This window comes from Herpailurus yagouaroundi, unplaced genomic scaffold, assembly GCF_014898765.1.
Source record: "Herpailurus yagouaroundi ecotype Mexico unplaced genomic scaffold, PumYag 165, whole genome shotgun sequence".
Lineage (NCBI taxonomy): Eukaryota > Metazoa > Chordata > Mammalia > Carnivora > Felidae > Herpailurus > Herpailurus yagouaroundi.
In genome coordinates, this window is record NW_024412406.1 from 1,270,445 (window position 1) to 1,288,749 (window position 18,305).

Below are 18,305 nucleotides of genomic sequence, written 5' to 3' on the forward strand. Positions count from 1 at the left end.
GGTCATGATCTCACGGTTTTATGGGTTTGAGCCCCGCATCAGGCTCTGTGCCAGCAGCGTGGTGCCTGCTTGGGATTCTCTCTCTGTCTCCCTCTCTCTCTGTCCCTCTTTGACTCGCGCTGTCTCTGTCTCTCTCAAAATAAATAAATAAACTTAAAAATAATTATAATTTAAACTATTTAGGTATCAAATGGAATGCTGTATCAATTTGCTTTTTTATTTTATTTTATTTTATTTACTTATTTTTTATTGAGAGAGTACAAGCACTGGGAAGGGGCAGAGAGAGAGAATCTCAAGCAGGCTCCACGTTCAGTGCGGAGACTGACGCGAGGTTCGATACCAGGACTGTGAGATCATGACCTGAGCTGAATCTCTTGATTTCACTTACCTACAGGGCCACCTACGCACTCCGCCATAACAATTTTCTATCCTCCAAGAAACATCACACCAAAAAAAAGTTTTTAACTTAAACACACATTTATTGAGTACCTACTGTGTGCAAGGCACTATGCTAGACACAGGAGTCAGACAGAGCTGTTGTCCACAGGGAGCATTCAGCTGAATGGGAAGAGAACCAGCTAGCAGTTACAATGCAGTGTGGGGAGCTCTGGATGGGACAAGCAGGGATGTTACAGGAGGAGTTGTGGGACCAGTCAGGTGAGATTCCCAGAGAGGTGAGATCCTGTCTGAGTACACAGACCAGTAGCTAAGGTGAGAATGCCCTTGTCTTTCTTTACCAGATTACTATTTACCCTCTGCTATGGCCAAGAGGAATTCTTCCCCCAAAATATCATCACTTCCTACCCCCTCTGTAAAGGACTATTAAATTCTAAAGGGTGGCTCACCAGACGTTAACCATGGGGAATGCAACTGCCCAGCCAAAGAAGTCCTACAAGGACCGTGAGGATAGTTTCATGCCTGTGGTTTTCTCTCTCCTTTTTTTTTTTTTTAAAGTTCATTTATTTATTTTGAACAGGGGAGGGCAGAGAGAGAGGGAGAGAGAGAATCCCAAGCAAGCTCCACACTGTCAGTGCTGGGCTGTACGCAGGGCTCAAACCCATGAACTGTGAGATCATGACCTGAGCTGAAATCAAGAGTCAGAGGCTTAACCAACGGAGGCACCCAGGTGCCTCTGCCCTCTTACTGGTGGGATTCAGAGTTAATTTTGGCCAAGAATGGCTTCTTTACAAAATAGAAACTGTTTTATTCAAATTAAAGTGGTTTGCTATAGAAAGTTTGTGTTTCTTATAGTTTACCAAAGAAAAAGAAAAATCAACAACAATTTAACTATAGTGGTTTCTACTTTTTAACTGATTAAATACCCAGAATCACCACAAAACATTCTCTTTTTATTTATCTTGAGAAAAAAGAATGAGAATCATGACCCATATTTATGTAGTTTCTGTCTCAGAGGGGTACAAAGTACTTTACAGACATTTCCAATTAACTCTGGTAATTTCATTGTGATCTAGATAGGAACTAGACCTTCACATATGGGAGAAGGGACACACTACCAATCACAGACAAAGTGTCAAATCTGGAAACATAAACTGATTCCCCCAGATTAACTCAAAGTAGAAGGAAAATGAGAGGAAGAGAGAAAGAGGCAGAGAGAGGAAGACAGAAGGAAGAGGGAGAAAAAAGGGAGAGGGAGAGACAGGAAACCTAGATCATCATCAAGCAAGTTAGAGTATGAATTTTCTATGACTAAGGCTGCCTACATTTATTTATAAATTAAAAACTTAAAGTTTTAGGTGATGTAAATTTAATCATTTCTTATTTTAACAGCAGGAGTGGTTAGCCTCAAATTTTTATGTTTAAGACACAAACAGTATCAAACTACAATTATGGGTGGTAAAGCCTTTATACTCAGAAGCCATGGACTATTTATAATTTACCCATTGCATCAACCATATCTATTAATACAGAAGCATTAAACTGAGGGCTTAAAGGAAAGACAACTGAATATAGTATATAAAAAGTGAAGTCTGGGGGCTCCTGGGTGGCTCAGTCGGTTAAGCGTCCAACTCTTGATTTCAGCTCAGTCATGATCTCATAGTTCGTGGGTTTGAGCCCACGTTTGAGCCCACTGTTAGAACTCTGCACTAACAGTGCAGAGCCTGTATGGGATTCTCTCTCCCTCTCTCTCCCCTCCCCCACTCTCTCTCTTTCTTTCTCTCTCAAAATAAATAATTTTTTTTTAAAGTGAGGTCCTTCCTCCCCATGAAAGTTAAAAATAGCATGTTAATCCTTTTCTGTATATTTTTACAGTGCTCTGATGAAAATGTATCTTTTATGAATTTGACAAATATGAGAAAGAAATTTTATGAGCTTGTAATTTTTGCTAACAATACAGTATCACATAAATACAGGATATTATTATGAACCTATTCTGAGATTAATGAATAAGTGAAAATCTTTTTCCAAAAATGAAAATAATTTGTCAGAAGCCTTAAGAATTATTCCAAAATTCAATTCTCTCTAATCTTCTCTCTCATCTTAACTTTATTTTTTTTTTAATTTTTTTTTCAACGTTTATTTATTTTTGGGACAGAGAGAGACAGAGCATGAACGGGGGAGGGGCAGAGAGAGAGGGAGACACAGAATCGGAAACAGGCTCCAGGCTCTGAGCCATCCGCCCAGAGCCTGAGGCGGGGCTCGAACTCACAGACCGCGAGATCGTGACCTGGCTGAAGTCGGACGCTTAACCGACTGCGCCACCCAGGCGCCCCTCTCATCTTAACTTTAAATTGGATATCATCCATTCTTTGGGCAGTTGATATGCTTTAAGAAGGATTCAATGTCCATTTTAAGGAAATTCTCTTTTTCTACCTCATTTGGTTATCAAATTAACACATAAACTAAAGTTTTATTTGGTTGGTCCATGACTTATTCACAGCGTGAAAGACATTATCCCATGAAACAGTCAAACAAAGCTTTTATTACAAGTTCTAGCAAAGTATTAATAAGGAACACACAATACATAGGTATTTTATATATGAAAGATAAGAAATCACAGTGCAGTCACCTCATACACACCCCCAACCAAAAAAAAAGAACCAACCTGATTTGTCTTCTGTGTCATCGAAGTCAACGCTGAAGGAATGGCCACTATTACTGATGATTTTGGCTGAGTTTGCATCATACTTGATACTCAGAGGTCGCAGGGAAGAGTCATATTTCACTTCTTTGGTTTTAATCTCAATTGGAGATTGCTGATCCCCATCAGCAATCGGGAAAAATTTATTCCAATGAATAGGACCTTAAATATATAGGACCAAAAGAAAAGGATTAAGTAAGTTACTTCATTCCCCAAACATTTGTTGAGTACAATGCACTGTGCTTGAGCTGAAGGAATAAAAAGGATTAATAAAATAAGATCTTCATCCTCACGACCTTTGCATCTAATTTTTTTTTTTTTTTTACAAGGCTGGGTGCTTTTATTATAGGATGAAAACCTCCTGGTTTGCTTAACTCATTTGCAGCATTAAACTAACCCTTGCAACAAAAACCGTTTAAGGGTTAAAAAGTACTTTCCAAAGGTGCCTTTCCACCAAACTAAAAACAATAGCATAATTGATCATTGAAAACAATGAGATTTAGTCTCAGCTCCAAGAAAGATCTGTGGTAGCTACAGAGGTCTCCAGGTTCTTAAGATGAAAGAACGAATGAAACTGAGAAAGCTGTGTAGTGAAAAAAGGGTGCAGTTCTTAAAAATGCTATTCCTGAGGTGCCTGGGTGGCTCAGTTGATTAAGCATCTGACTCTTGATTTTAGCTCAGGTCATGATTCCACGGTTCATAGGTTCGAGCCCTGCATCAGGCTCCATGTTGGCAGTGTGAAGCCTGCTTGGGATTCTCTCTCTCTGTCTCTCTCTCTGCCCCTCCCCTGCTGTCTCAAAATAAATAAATAAACTTTAAAAAAAAAAATGCTATCCCTACTTCTTTCTTCTATCACTCACTGGTATCTTCAGGTGTCACCCAGGCCTCAACTCAGCTACCTCCAATGTCCAACAGGCATACTAAGGAAATATGTAAATTTTTCACATAGTATAATCCAAATAAAATGGCGGCACCATGTCAGGAAATGTAATATTGTTGATTATCTTCAGCGGAGTCAGATAACAATTTCTTTCTTTCTCTGAACATTTCTGAAGTTCTTTCTGTGGCTATTTTGCCAATGTTATATTTGAATTCCAACACAAGGGAAAATGGTCATCCTGATCCTCTATTCAAAAAAGTCAAAATTGCAACAAGTCCCCAAGTCAGACACACGTTTGGTAAACTGATATGAACCAATAAGCAGGCAATTCCCTTGTCTAGACTGTTCATTTCTCTGGGAGACTTGATTCAAGTTCTGCCTCCCCAAATCAACAGCAAGACTGCAGCTTCAGGTAAATCTCTAAGTCATTTACAGGTGTGCGTAGTCACTTTACAGGTTAGAGGTTCTTATTGTCTACTATGCCTGCAATTTATACAGCTACCACCAAGTCAGCAGAGCACAGGGCTACTGACTAAGCTTTTCCCTACTTCACTAACTTGATTTCTCTAATATTCAAGTACTTATTAAAATGGCACAGCCTGGGGGTGCCTGGGTGGCTCAACTGGTTGAGCATCCAACTCTCGATTTCTGCTCGGGCCATGATCTCACAGTTTGCGAGATGGAGCTTCATGCTCTGACAAGGTGGAGTCTGCTTGGGATTCTCTCTCTGTCTCTCTCTCTCTGTGGCCCACCCCTTGCATGCACGCTCTCACTCTCTCAAAATAAATAAATAAACATTAAAACAAATGTTACTGAGACAGCATGACAATTAAACATTTGTTACTGACAACAAATATTTTTAAAGATTTAGAATGAAACTTCAAGAAATACAAACACATCGCAATTATCAACAGCTTCAATCTCTAAATCTAACGCTCCTTAGTACTCTTAAATTTTGCAAAGGAGAAAGCTTACGCTCTTTCCTTCACATATGCATCAGTTACAAAAACTCAAAGCATGAATATACAACCATTCACATAACTTAAAAGCTCTTCTCTAGGGAATCTGACATTTTGGACTTCAAAACAACTTGAACATCAAAAGTCTTTGCCTACTTATTACAGAGAAGGCATTACATTTCCTGGTTTATTGAGTACTCTCATTTACCTTTCTAGTACTCTTTCTGTGTACAATCTAGTCCTTTCTTTAAGTGAAAAAAAGTTTTCTATTTCACTGCCACCAAGTATGAGTCAACCTAACCAGAATTAAATTTCAAATATGTAATGCATGTATCATGAAATGTTGTTGTTGACTTTTTTCCAACTAGGAAAGAGTTTCTGTCTCCTCCTAATTCCTTCTCTCCTATTTCCAGTCCTTTATAACAAGAATAATTTTGAAAAGCAGAGGCAAACCAAAATAAAACAAAAATAATAACGCTTTGGGGTGCCTGGGTGGCTCAGTTGGTTAAGCATCTGACTTCAGCATCAGGTCATGATCTCACCGTTTGTGAGTTCGAGCCCCGCATCAGGCTCTGTGCTGACAGCTCAGAGCCTGAAGCCTGCTTCGGATTCTGTGTCTCCCTCTCTCTGTTCCTCCTCCACTCACGCTCTGTCCCTCTCTCTCTCTCTCAAAAATAAAGATTTAAAAAATAATAATAATAATGTTTTGCATAAATTACTCAATATTATTTATTAACCGCTATAGTCGGTTCATTTTCCTGCCTCTTAAACAAGCTCCTTTTTAATGAATGTTTCCAAAACATTCAACTTTAAACCCATTTGAACACAGTTCTTAAGTAGAAATAAATGGTGATTCTTCCATTGACTGAAGAACTTTTAAATATCTACAGATATGCAGTTTTCAGTAACTGCTACATTCCCTAAACTAAACCAATAAAACTACCACAGGTTAGTGGAAGAACTTTTAAGTATTTGGTGAAGGTGGTACCCCCTTCCAATGGCTCAACTCTTGGTGTTCCATTTTATTGTTGCTACTACACCTTGTTTAAATTTCCTTTTATCTGCTCATTCACTGCTTTTGCCAGCCTAAACAGAAAACAAGCAACTAAACTTGCCCAGTCAGGATACAACACATCTCCAGTAGCATTTTGCCACAGTTGATTTACTTACAGGCATAGTCCTCAGAAAGCTATTGCATCAAAAACCAGGAAATGGCCCTACAATTCTTAGCAGAAATACAAAATCACTCCTTAGTAACGGCTTTTCAAAGATAGATTTTTTACATTTCTGAAGATAAGTTTCACTGGGGCCAACATTTTCTAACAAATAAATGTATTAAAGAGTAATCAGTACTCATTGATTGAAAAGACCCTTCTTCTTCCTAACTATTGTGAGGGCACAGTTGACACCCAGTAACTATGAAATGACAGAAATTAAAATTATTCCAGCACAGAGGGAAATTAAAAGAAATTTTTTGTGGGTTTTTTTCCCAAACATAAATTAGAAATTAGCAAAGTGTGAGATTATAATTACAGTCTCAGTCAAAAAGAAATTCATCTAAATTATACGTTTTATTATTAAAGTTCTAAATTTCACCTGCTGCCATTTTAAACTGGCAAGTTAATCATAACCTCAAGAAGGCTGCAATTAGAAATGAAGCTGAAAAGCTTTCGTTGTGAAAGTTTCTTGGTGAAAGTAAACTTACTCTAAAATTTGACTATATGGTACTATTCAATAATATGCACATTAATCCAAGGAAAGTATTATTATTATTATTATTATTATTCACAGATCTAATTTTGACACTGATTCACTGTAAGGCTTCTTGGTTCACTGTGCAGTTATTTCAAATTATGGTTATTTTGGTGATTTAGTATATAGAAGAAGACAAGTATACATATTATTACTGCTGCTCCCATCAATAAATCCATTTTTGCCAACATGTTAAAATTTGAATAATCCTTTGCTAATCCTCTATCTATGCAAGGATGATTGTGGGAGAGGGAGAAAGAGTGAAGTGGTCCAAAGCATAACTTTATTTTTTTAGAAAGAACCTGAGACCTCCTTAAAGCTAACAGTACCAGTCAACCAACTGCAAATTACCATGGCAATATTTTATAGTAACAGCTATTAAGATATATGCAGTATTTCATTTGCCAAGAAGGCAACTTCAATCTTCAGGATTGTGATTCAATTATTAAAATTTCTTAAGTATAGCTTCAAATGTTTTCCATGATTTGTTTCCTACGAATGAACTCAAAAAACTGAAAGCGAACTTGCCCTCGATTCATTAAAGTATGTCATCAGACTTCTAATCTCCGTGCCTTTATTGATAAGTAGTTATTACTAGGGAAAGTGCTCGGCTTTTCAAGTGAAAGTGTATGGACATACACGAAGATTTCGTGGTCTGGGGGAATCTTCACAGGGCTAACACACACCAACTCTCACCCTCACTACCAACACCCTCCAAAAGACGCTTTTCCTGTCTTCACAAGACTGAGCCCTCTCTTTACTTCCTGCATTCGGCTCAGGGGAAAGCTGCTCAATTTAAAGACGAACCAAAAAGTTTCTCCCAAGTGCGAGATCAGCAGTGTGTGGTCTGTCCCCCACGGCCGCCCCCTGGAGCAAAGCCCTCCCTCGCTCACCGTTGTGTTCGCCGTATCCCCAGCTGAGCCGCGACATGGTCCCTCGAGTGGGAGGCAGAGGAAGATGTGGCAGGACAGCGAGAGGAGGGACGGAGCCGGGCGGGCGCGCGAGTTGGCAAAGGCGGCGGCCAGCCTGGACGGGGTCCGCCCCACGCCGCCTGGCAGCAGGGGTGCGCTACAACCCCGGGGCCAGGTCGCTCTCGGCTTCGTCCGCCAGGGGGCAGTGGCGTGCAGGAAGGCGCCCGCACATGTCTGGGCGACCTCGGGCGGCGGAGCTGAGCTAGGTCCTGGGGCGAGAGTCCCTCGCACTAACAGCTTGAACTCCAGAAAAGGAGAGTGGGTTTGATAGAGAGGCGGGGAGGAAGGGAGGAAAGAGGGAAGAACGAGAGAAGAGTTTCCAGAGGAGATTTTCTGCCTCCTGAGAAGTAGTCACCCCCGAAAGTATTGCTTGAAGGTCTGTCCTGGGAATAAATGAGTCACCAGGGCCTGAAGCTGCCGGGCTGGGAGGGGCTGCTGGTGGAGACATGAAGTCAAGTCGTTGGTGGTGGTGGTATTAAAGTACAAAATAATAGTGACAATGGTAATAGCTACAAAAATAATTTAGCTGCTATTTACTAAAGGCTTACCATGGGCCAGTGTCTGAACTAAGACTTTTACCCACATTTTGCCACTAGATCCTGTAATTGCCCTAGAGTCTTAAGACAAGCTGAGTAACCCTCCCAGGTCACACAGCCAAAAGTGGCCTAGATTTCTAACTAAAAAAGGACCCCTGACCCCTCCCTTACCCAGCCTGGTTGCACCAGCCCATTCATCCCATCTCCTTCCTGACTCTCACCTCTGCTCACTGTGGCTGGAGGAATTAGGGAACCAATCTAATATTGATTCTTGGTCCCGAAATAATGCTGCCCTTTTGTCCCAGCAGAGACAGGAAGGTGTTCATTCCATCGTTGGTTTGAATGCACAGTAGGTTTGCTGCCCTATGACTGAAAGCTGAACTGTCTGCAGAGCCTTGAATTTCTGTCCTGGAGTAGTAGGTGTTCTGGGCTCAGAGTGAAAAATAAAGAGAACTCTGTGACCTGCCAGGATTATAAGTACTGTTCCGGCTGCAGAAGGGTTTGAATTGGGTCAGTTTGAAATTTCAAATTGAACTGTGCAGTGTTATTTATGGTCAAGCCAATGCAAATAGTTTCTTAATGGTCATGAACCTTCCATAAAAGATGTAAGGATGGCTGTTTAACTATCATCTTTCACTTTCTCTTGCAATCCACACAGCAGCTGCCTAATGTGGTAATTGAAAGTCCCAGGAGGTACCTCTTTTGGTAACCACCGTATTGTTTAGGGACCACTAAATAGGGATCAATTTGAACTATTCTTTAGACCTGACCTAAATACTTCATAGTGCAGCCTGCACCTCCTTCTGCTTCTGTAATTCTTAATGAGGTTAGAATGCAACAGAAAAAAAGTTTTTATACAGCCATAAGTACAATAAATTTTATGCTCCTCTTACATCTAATGGAAAGCCCAAGTTTTCTCTTCCATATTCTCTGGTACAGTTGGGTTTATTTATGCCAGTATAGTAGTAGTCAAACTTTATTTTATTTTATTTTTTAACATTTATTTATTTTTGAGAGAGCACAAAGCAGGGGAGGGGCAGAAAGAGAGGGAGACACAGAATCTGAAGCAGGCTCCAGGCTCTGAGCAGTCAGCACAGAGCCTGACATGGGGCTTGAACCCATGGACATGAGATGTGATCTGAGCCTAAGTCGGACACTTAACGACTGAGCCACACAGGCACCCCGTGGCCAAACTTACAATAATAAAAGTTTTATTTATGTTCACTTTCACTACAGAACACAAAATAGATATATGTATATATTTATATACAAATATATAATAAAGTACTGTTATCCAAAATATACAAAAAATTCTTAAAACTCAACAAGAAAACAACCTGATTAAAAAATGGCCCAAAGACCTTAACAGATATCTTCCCAAAGGAGATATACAGATTGCAAACAAGCACGTGAAAGACATTCCACATCATATGTCACCAGGAAAATGCAAATGAAAACAAAATGAGATACTATTACACACCTACTAGAATAGCAAAAATCCAGAACACCGGCAACACCAAATGTTGGCTGTGGAGCAACAGGAACTCTCATTCATTCATGATGGGAATGCAAAAAGGTACTGCCGCTTTAGAAAACAGTTGGCGGTTTCTTACAGAACTAAACACACTCTTACCATATGATCCAGCTATCACGCTACTCAGTATTTATGCTAATGAGTTGAAAACTTACGTCCACATAAAAATCTGCATATGGACACTTATAGCAGCTTTATTCATAATGGCCAGAACTTGAAAGCAACCAAAATGTCCTTCAGTAAGTGAATGGTACTTCCAGACAACTGAATATTATTTAGTACTAATAGGAAATAAGCTATCAAGCCATGAAAAAACATGAAGGAAACTTAAATGCCATATTGGTAAGTGAGAGAAGCCAATTTGAAAAGACCACATACTGTATGATCCCAACTGTAGGACATACTGAAAATGGCAAAACCATAGAGAGAGTACAAAGATCAGCGCTGGCCAAGAAGTGAGGGGTGAGGGGAGGCAGGTGCTGAGTAGGCAGAACACAGAGGATTTTTAGGGCAATAAAATACTCTGTATTCTATTACAATGATGAATACATGTCATTATACATTTGTCCAAACCTATTGACTATAAAACACCAACAGCGAACCCTAAGATAAACTATGAACTTTGGGTGATTAGGATGTATCAATGTATGTTCATCATTTGCAATTAAAAAAAGACTCTGGAAGAACAAGTTGATAATGGAGGAGGTTAGCCTCCATGTTGGAGCAGGGGGTAGAGGGTATATAGGAACTCTCTGTACATTCCTGTCAATTTTGTTGTGAACTCAAAATTACTCTAATAAATAGTCTTTTTTAAAAAAATAGGCAAAATAAACCCACAAAATACTAATGGACTCATGTAAAATACACACACACACACACGAGAGAGAGAGAGAGAGAGAGAGAGAGAGAGAGAGAGAGAGAGAAACAGGAGGTAGCATGTAAGAGGTCCTGCTGCCAAATTGGGGACAATTTGGCCATCAAAAAGAGTGACAGTAATAGATTATAACTTCCACTCCACAAAATATCCATGAGTCCATAGTGATACTGAGAGAAAAAGAGAAAAAATGTTCCTTTATGAGAGAATGCAAGCCACTAAATACAGATAAAGTGATAGAATTATAAAGCAATAACTTTTGCAAGGCCAATGTAATATTTGGTTCAGGCAAGGATCAATAATGGGTGTTAAAACTTCCAGGTGAAAGGTTCCTGGGGAATAGGATATTCCCACAGCCTGGAATTAAGAAACAAAAATATATGTTACAGCCAAACATAATGTGTGACCCTCAATTAGATCCTAGGTTGGAAAAAAAGGTGCAGTACATGCCTTGGGGACAATGAAATGTAAACATGGACAGCATATAGGTGATACTATTGAACTGATGTTCATTTGCATAGGTGTGGTGACGGTACTGGCCATACTTTAGGAGATAAATGCCAAAGCAATAGGGCTGAAGTCCTTTATGTTTGCAACTGACTCTCAGATGTCTCAGTCAATAACTGGAGACTCTAGCTAAAGGATATTTGGGTGCTCATGTTACTACTCTCACAACTTTTTGTAGGTTTTTAATTTTTCCAAAATCATCTAGGGCAACAGAAACCTGCTTTCTCAAATCAATGAGCCATTAATTTGCTAAATAACCTTTATAGCTAGGTGTGGGTTTTCTCCTTAACAAAGAGCTCCTGTCTCCAGGTTCAATACCATCAAGTGTAAACAAGTAGAGGAAGATTAACACTGACCAGAGAACCCAGGAATCCTGACCAGACATATGTGTATCAGCTCTACTTCACTCTCAATACAATTAGATCCAGTTCAAGCTTCCTTTGCCACAAAGCATGGTTAAGTCAGCTCTCCTCTTCAGTGAACCAGACACTGTATGTTATGAGCAGCACTTGTAAGTTAGAACTCTAGCCATAAAAATATTTAATTAAGGATGGTAACATATTCAGAAACTATCAAAGTATGAATCAATCTTATTCTATTAGGACATATATATGGACCCTCTTTGAGATGCATTTTTTTTCAGGGATTCTTTTTAAGAAACTCTGAATGTGAACCCAAGTGGCCATTGTCATCTGATTTTTACTGAATAGTAAACTGAGATGAGCAAGGTTCCTCAGTTACCTAGAGAGGCAGGCCACATAGTTAGGGACATAGCCCCAGTCTGCAGAGTCCCAAGTCCAAGGTGCTCCCCAGTCTGTGGCCATTTCCTTCATTCAAGCCCTGTGATTTGCACAGCTGGGATTTATTAACCACAAGACTGTCTTATCATTTGATATCTTGTGGAGCGTGTAGGTTTTATGGAGCTGATATATGGGGGTTTCGATTTCTTTAGTTTCCATTCCTAAAGTTATCCTAAGGTTAGGATTGCATAATGCAATCTCCCAAAGGGGCTTCAGGACTTGCCCAAATGACTTAGGTTTCATGCCAAGATGGGAATTCTCAGACCAGAATTGGAAAGACAGCTTTAATGTATCACCTCTGAAGTCTCTTTTCAGATAATAACTTTCAGAAACTGGAGCCAAACATTTTGTCCTGTGTTGTCAGACAAGAACCTCCATTGCCAAAACCCTACCTTCCACATTTTTGTTCTTTTGTTTAATCTCATGCAGTCTTCTGACAGAAATTTATCACACCCTATTTTATAGCATATTATAAAAGTAGATAAAGCATGAAAGAAAAAAGCAGAGATTATTTAAAAGGAAAGGTTATTTAAAAGGAAATAAAGTTGTTTAGACGTCAGATCAGTGTTGAAAAGCCTAGATAATTCAGGGCAAAATAACTCAACTATCGAAGAATTTAATTAACTGTTATTAGCTTGGAATAAGCTGATTTGGAAATAAGTCAATTTTACTCTACTGTTGTCAACTCTTTGAAATACAACAACAGAGAAAATTAGGGGTGTTAACAGGCATTCTGTCATCAGTGCTTATAATGTTAATCTACCTTCTTCTGTCCTGTAGGAAAGGGCAGTCTGTTCTCTCAATAGCAGTACCCAAATCCCCATCTCACCATCAAGAAAGGCTTGATAGACCCCTGCTCCAAGAAGTTCCCTGCCTGGACACCACCATTTTGCCACCAAAGATTTGATGCACCAGCATTACCTAGCAAAACTTCTTACTCCCACCAAACACATACCATTATATCCTTTATAACACAAGTTACCAACTCCACTTCCTGTTAATCATTGCCATCAGCATACCAATATGTTCTAGAATTTTCTCTTTTTAGAGGGAAAAATCCCCCCCCTGAACATACATATTGCTCCCATTTGTTGCCCATCATCCTGTCTGCTGTTCCTTGGGTTCTTCTATACCCAACTGTATTAGTAAGGTTTCTCCAGAGAAAGAACCACACTCTGTGTGTGTGTGTGTGTGTGTCTGTGTGTGTGTGTGTGTGTGTGTCTGTGTGTGTGTGTGCATGCGCGCGCGCATGTGTGTGTGTGTGAGTGTGTGAGTGTGTGTGTGTGTGTGTGTGTGTGTGCGTGTTTGTGTGTGTTTAAGAAGAGATTTAGGGGTGGGGAAAAATAAAAAATAAAAAAGAGATTTAGTATAAGGAATTGGCTCACACAATTATGGAAACTGACAAGTCCTGAGATTCACAGGATGAGTTGGCAAGCTGGAAATGAGAAAGTCAATGGTCTAATGCCAGGCTGAAGACTGGCAGGCTCGAGATCTTGGAAGAGCCAATGTTTCAGTTCAAGTCTGAAGGCAGGAAAAAACTGATGTACAAGTTCAAAAGCAGTTAGGCAGGAGGAATTCTGCTTTACTGAGGAGAGGGTCAGCCTTTTTATTCTATTCAGATCTTCAACTGATTGAATAAGACCCACCCACATTAGGGAGAGCACCCTGCTTTACTCAGTCTACTGGTTTAAATGCTAATTTCATTTGACAAACACCCTCACAGAAACACCCAAGATAATGGCTGACCAAATATCTGAGCATCCTGTGACCCAGTCAAGTTGGGACATAACATTAACCATCAAACCAACCTTTAAATTTTAAGGGTTTGGGACTTTCTACCGGGATCTCTTCTCTCTCTACACTCTTCTCTTAGGAATTTCCACCAACGTCTATGGACATAATATACCTAGTTTAGAAATATATTCCATCACTATCCAAGAGAAACGTAGTATGAGTCACATATGTTATCCATATTTTTGACTTTCAATTTTCAACTAGTTACATTAAAAATGTTTTAAAAAAGTGAAAATTTGTTTTAATGATAGATCTTATTTAACCCCATATATCCAAGATATTTGTTTTAACATGAATCAATATAAAAATATTAATGAGTGTGTCAGTGATCAATGCATTCTTCCTCAGTTCTGAGTTCACCACACATTATCTGCTCTGTGATAATGGAGCTTTAAGAATTTCTTCTTTGCAGCAAGCACAATGCCAACCTTTTTTCAGTAGAGGGACATTTCAGGACAGGGACCAGTTTCCTGGTTCTGGTGTGCTGCATTTTTGTTTTCTTCTTGCTCCTGCTGGGCTCCTGGCAGAGACGTGTGTGGATGGACATGCAGGGCTGCTCTGGCCAGCCTCACACCAAGAGTGTGCAGTCCCTCAGCAAGTTCATAGCCCCAGCCCGAACCCAGTAACCCTCTCATCGTAACTTCCGAAGTAAACGCCAAACACCCTGGCTCTCATGCTCCTCTTCTGGCAAGTAGATGCCTCTATTCCCTCTCCACACCTGCCCACCGGCCCCAGGCAGACTGCAGCATGGATGGTGTTTCCCATGGTGCTTCTGAAACAGACACTGCCCTCTAGCTTGTGTACCACCCTGCTGGAGAGGTGGTTCCCAATGTCTGAGTCCCTTTGCACACCTGCATGCCAGATTTAGCTCACTGTACCCCAGAGGGGTGTTTCCTGCTTGCCTGCCAACTATGGACCAGCTCTGGCCTGGGCCACCCCATGAACTTCTCTGCCATCCAATGGGCTGCAGCTACACCTTCTCCAGTGATCTGAATCCCAGTCTTGGAGAGGAGGCCAACTTCCAAGTTTGTCCTTCCTCAGAGACTCTCCATTAGCCTAAGGATATTCTTTACAGTTCTCTTACGTCTTATTCCTTGTTATAGTTAACAATTCTTTATGTCAACTTTTACTATTCAAAATATTATATGATTTCTGTCTCGTGAATGAATCTTAACTGACACAATTATACCTTTTACTTTTTTTTTTTTTTTTTTTTGGTCTTACTAGGTCTTTAAGTCTGATGCATAGTTTACTATTACAGAATATCTCAGTTCAGGCTAGTGCATGCAAGTGATTGATAGCCACATGTGGTGAGTGGCTACTATATTGGGCAGGATAGCTCTAGATCCACTGAATTGCATCCAAGTGCTGCAACTTAAGGTGTCTGAAATGGAATTATTTATTTCCTCCCTGTCCCAGTTTCCCTCCCACAGTTTTCTCCATCTTATTAAATAGCACCACGATCCACCCAATTGCACAAGTCATAAATTTAATAATCAGGGGCACCTGGGTGGCTCAGTGGGTAAAGTGTCTGACTTCGGTTCAGGTCATGATCTCACAGTTTGCGACTTCAAGTCCTGCATCGGGCTGTGTACTGAGAGGTCAGGGCCTGGAGCCTGCTTCAGGTCCTGTGTCTCCCTCTCTCTCTGTCCCTCCCCTGCTTGCACTCTGTCTCTCTGAAAAATAAACATTTAAAAACATTTAATACTCATACCGATTCCTGCTTTTCTCTTTCTCCCTTTACCTCTACATTTTGTCTATTTTAACTCCTAAACAACCAGTTACTATGACAAAAGAAAAAAAGAAAACTAAGCTATAAACATGAAACAAAATTCAAAAGATGAGAAATTGTTAAGAGGTCTTCATGCTATGTCTTCCTCATCAAAATCTCAGCTTCTTAAAAAGTATAAAGACTCCATATCAATAAGGACATGGTGAACTGGGCACGTTCACACACTGTTGGTAGAATTGTAAAATATACGGTCTTTCTGAAAACAATTGGTAATTTAAATCAAGTACTTTAAGTGTTCATAACCTGAGATCTTATTCTTAAACTATGCTCCCTAAAATATTAGATCTTCTCAAAGATTTATGTACAAAGATGTTCATCACAATGTATTTATATTAGAAAAAAAATCCAGAAACAACAGAAATGTCAATGTTAAGAAGAGAGTTGAAATAATTTATTATAGATCAAAAAGATGTAATTTTAGAAAGACATAAATATATTTTCAATATACTTATTAATAAGTAGATGTTTATATCTATAGGTTATAAATTTTTATCCTGAGAGAAACTCCAATTTTTAATAAATAACATAGCACAATTGCTCTAAAAAAAAGCTGCAAAGAAATATATTTTTGAAAATCTGAGTGGTGGAACTTATTCATTGTTCCAAATATTTATCAGATTACCTTTAGATGCTAGGCAGTTTTAGGCACAGGGGATATAGCAGCTGTACTAGTCAGCCTCCAAGATAATCTTCAATGATCCTCACCTCCTGGGATTTAATTCTTTGTGTAGTCTCTTTCCTTACTGAATAGGATGGGCATACGTAATTAATAAAATAGAATGGAAGTGGTAGGGTGTGATTTCTGAGTCGAGGTCGTAAAAGACATTGCAGTTTCTCCCTTGCTCTCTGGGATCACTTAGTCTGGAGGTAGCCAGCTTCCACATCCTAAGAATATCAAACAGTCCTGTGGAGAGGTCCTCCTGGAGATGAATGATTTCAAGCATCCTGGCACTAGCCAGCACCGACCTGCAGCTGCATGAGTTGCTTTGAAAGTAGATCCCTCAGCCCCAGTCAAGCCTTCAGATGACTACAGTCCCAGCAAACATCTAAGTGAACCCTCAGCAAAGACCCTGAGCCAGAACTGTCAAGCAGAACCCCTCCCAAATTCCATACCCACTAAAATTATGAAATAATAAATGAGGATTGTTGTTGCGAGTGACTAAATTTTGGGGTGATTTGTTACATGTTAGGAAGCTAATATAGTAGCAAACAAAACCAGGTGGAAAGATCTGCCTTTTTTTTTTTTTTTTTAATTTTTAATGTTTATTTTCGAGAGAGAGAGCCAGAATGTGAGCGGGGGAGGGACAGAGAGAAAGAGGGAGACACAGAATCCGAAGCAGGCTCTCGGCTCTGAGCTGTCAGAACAGAGCCTGATGCAGGGCTCAAACCCACGAACTGTAAGATCATGACCTGAGCGGAAGTCGGACACTTAACTGACTGAGCCACCCAGGTGCCCCGAAAGCTCTGCCTTTATGGAGCTTACATTCTAGCAGGCAGAGAGATAAAAAACAAAATGAATAAATATATGGTAGGCTATGTGACAATAATGGGATAGCAGAGAAGGGATGTAGGAGGACTTGGAATTTTACAGTCATGGAAGCCCTCACTGAAAAGAAGACATCTGAGAGAAGATCTGAAAGACATGAGAGAGGAGCCTTGCAGATATTTAGGGGCAGAAGGGTTGAGAAGGAGGAACACACCTGGCCAGGATTATAGAACAGTAAGAAAGCAGTGGGAGCAAAGTGGGGGAGGGGGGTCACACATGGCTTCACAGGCTTTTAAAGAACTTGGCTTTTATTCTGAATCATGTGGGGAACATTGGGGATTTTGAGCTGAGGAATGACATGAACTGATTAACATTTTAGCAGGATTCCTCTGGCCGCTGGGCTTGCATAGAGATTAAAGCAGGGAAACCAGATAGGAAGCTATTACAATAATCCAAATGAGAGACAGTAGATGGAGAGGAAAATCAGAATGTAATAATTGCTGGTTATTTGTTTTCTTCTTTATACTTTTCTGAATTTTCCATTTCTACATTGACTCTTCATGACTTTTCTAATCCAAAAGAAAAACAAGTCTTTAAGGAGCCAAATGTTTGTGAGAACTTTTAGTCCTCAGCATTTTTTGGTTTTATTAAAATATAGATGCCCGTGGAATTCTTAGTAAGATTTCAGCACAACAGGGTTGCTATAAAACAACACAAAGATGAGAGTCAAAAACTGTTGACTTTAGTCTGTGCAGACTTTGAACATAACAATGTCAGCTGAAAAACAAATGTGAAAGGACTTCATGTACCCTTTGAATATTTTTATTGCCTTTGTGCTATGTATTTGACCATTCTTTTTCAATTTTAATTTTAATTTTTTTTTGAGAGAGAGAGAGCAGGCATGTGCATTTGCACGTGTGAGCAGGGGAGGGGCAGAGGGAGACAGAAAGACAGAGAATCCCAAGCAGGCTCTGTGCTGCCAGCATGGAGCCTGACAGGACTTTATCTCACAATGGTGAGATCATGAGCTGAGCTAAAAGCAAGAGTCCTTAACTGACTGAGCTACCCAGGCACCCCTGACCGTTAACCTTCAAATATTTCATATACAAGCATTCCTTTGTGACTGGATTTCAGGATTTCTAGGTACTTGGCTAGGAGATAACTCTGGATAAAAATCTGTTTAATTAAATTAAAAACATATTTATTGAGCACCTATAATTTCCAAGGAATAGTGCCACACGAAGATAAAAAGAAGTGTTCCTCTAGGTATTTTTCTGTCATGGTAAAGATGATAGAGCTTTAAAGTCATTTTTAGTATAT

At 39.8% G+C, this 18,305-nt stretch overlaps 1 protein-coding gene across 2 annotated transcripts in view; it reads right to left on the bottom strand.

The window, feature by feature from the left end:
* CA13 (carbonic anhydrase 13) overlaps nucleotides 1–18,305 on the bottom strand; it is a 49,902-nt gene that overhangs the window by 27,616 nt on the left and 3,981 nt on the right. The window contains exons 1-2 of one of the 2 annotated variants that reach the window (XM_040487475.1): nucleotides 7,585–8,022; nucleotides 3,065–3,262 (exon numbers count right to left, since the gene is read on the bottom strand). In XM_040487475.1, the coding sequence (XP_040343409.1) occupies nucleotides 3,065–3,262; nucleotides 7,585–7,621 (235 nt within the window). In that variant the 5' untranslated portion in view covers nucleotides 7,622–8,022. Of the gene's footprint in view, nucleotides 1–3,064; nucleotides 3,263–7,584; nucleotides 8,023–18,305 lie in introns of those variants that run through there. The other variant, XM_040487474.1, reaches the window with a different exon arrangement.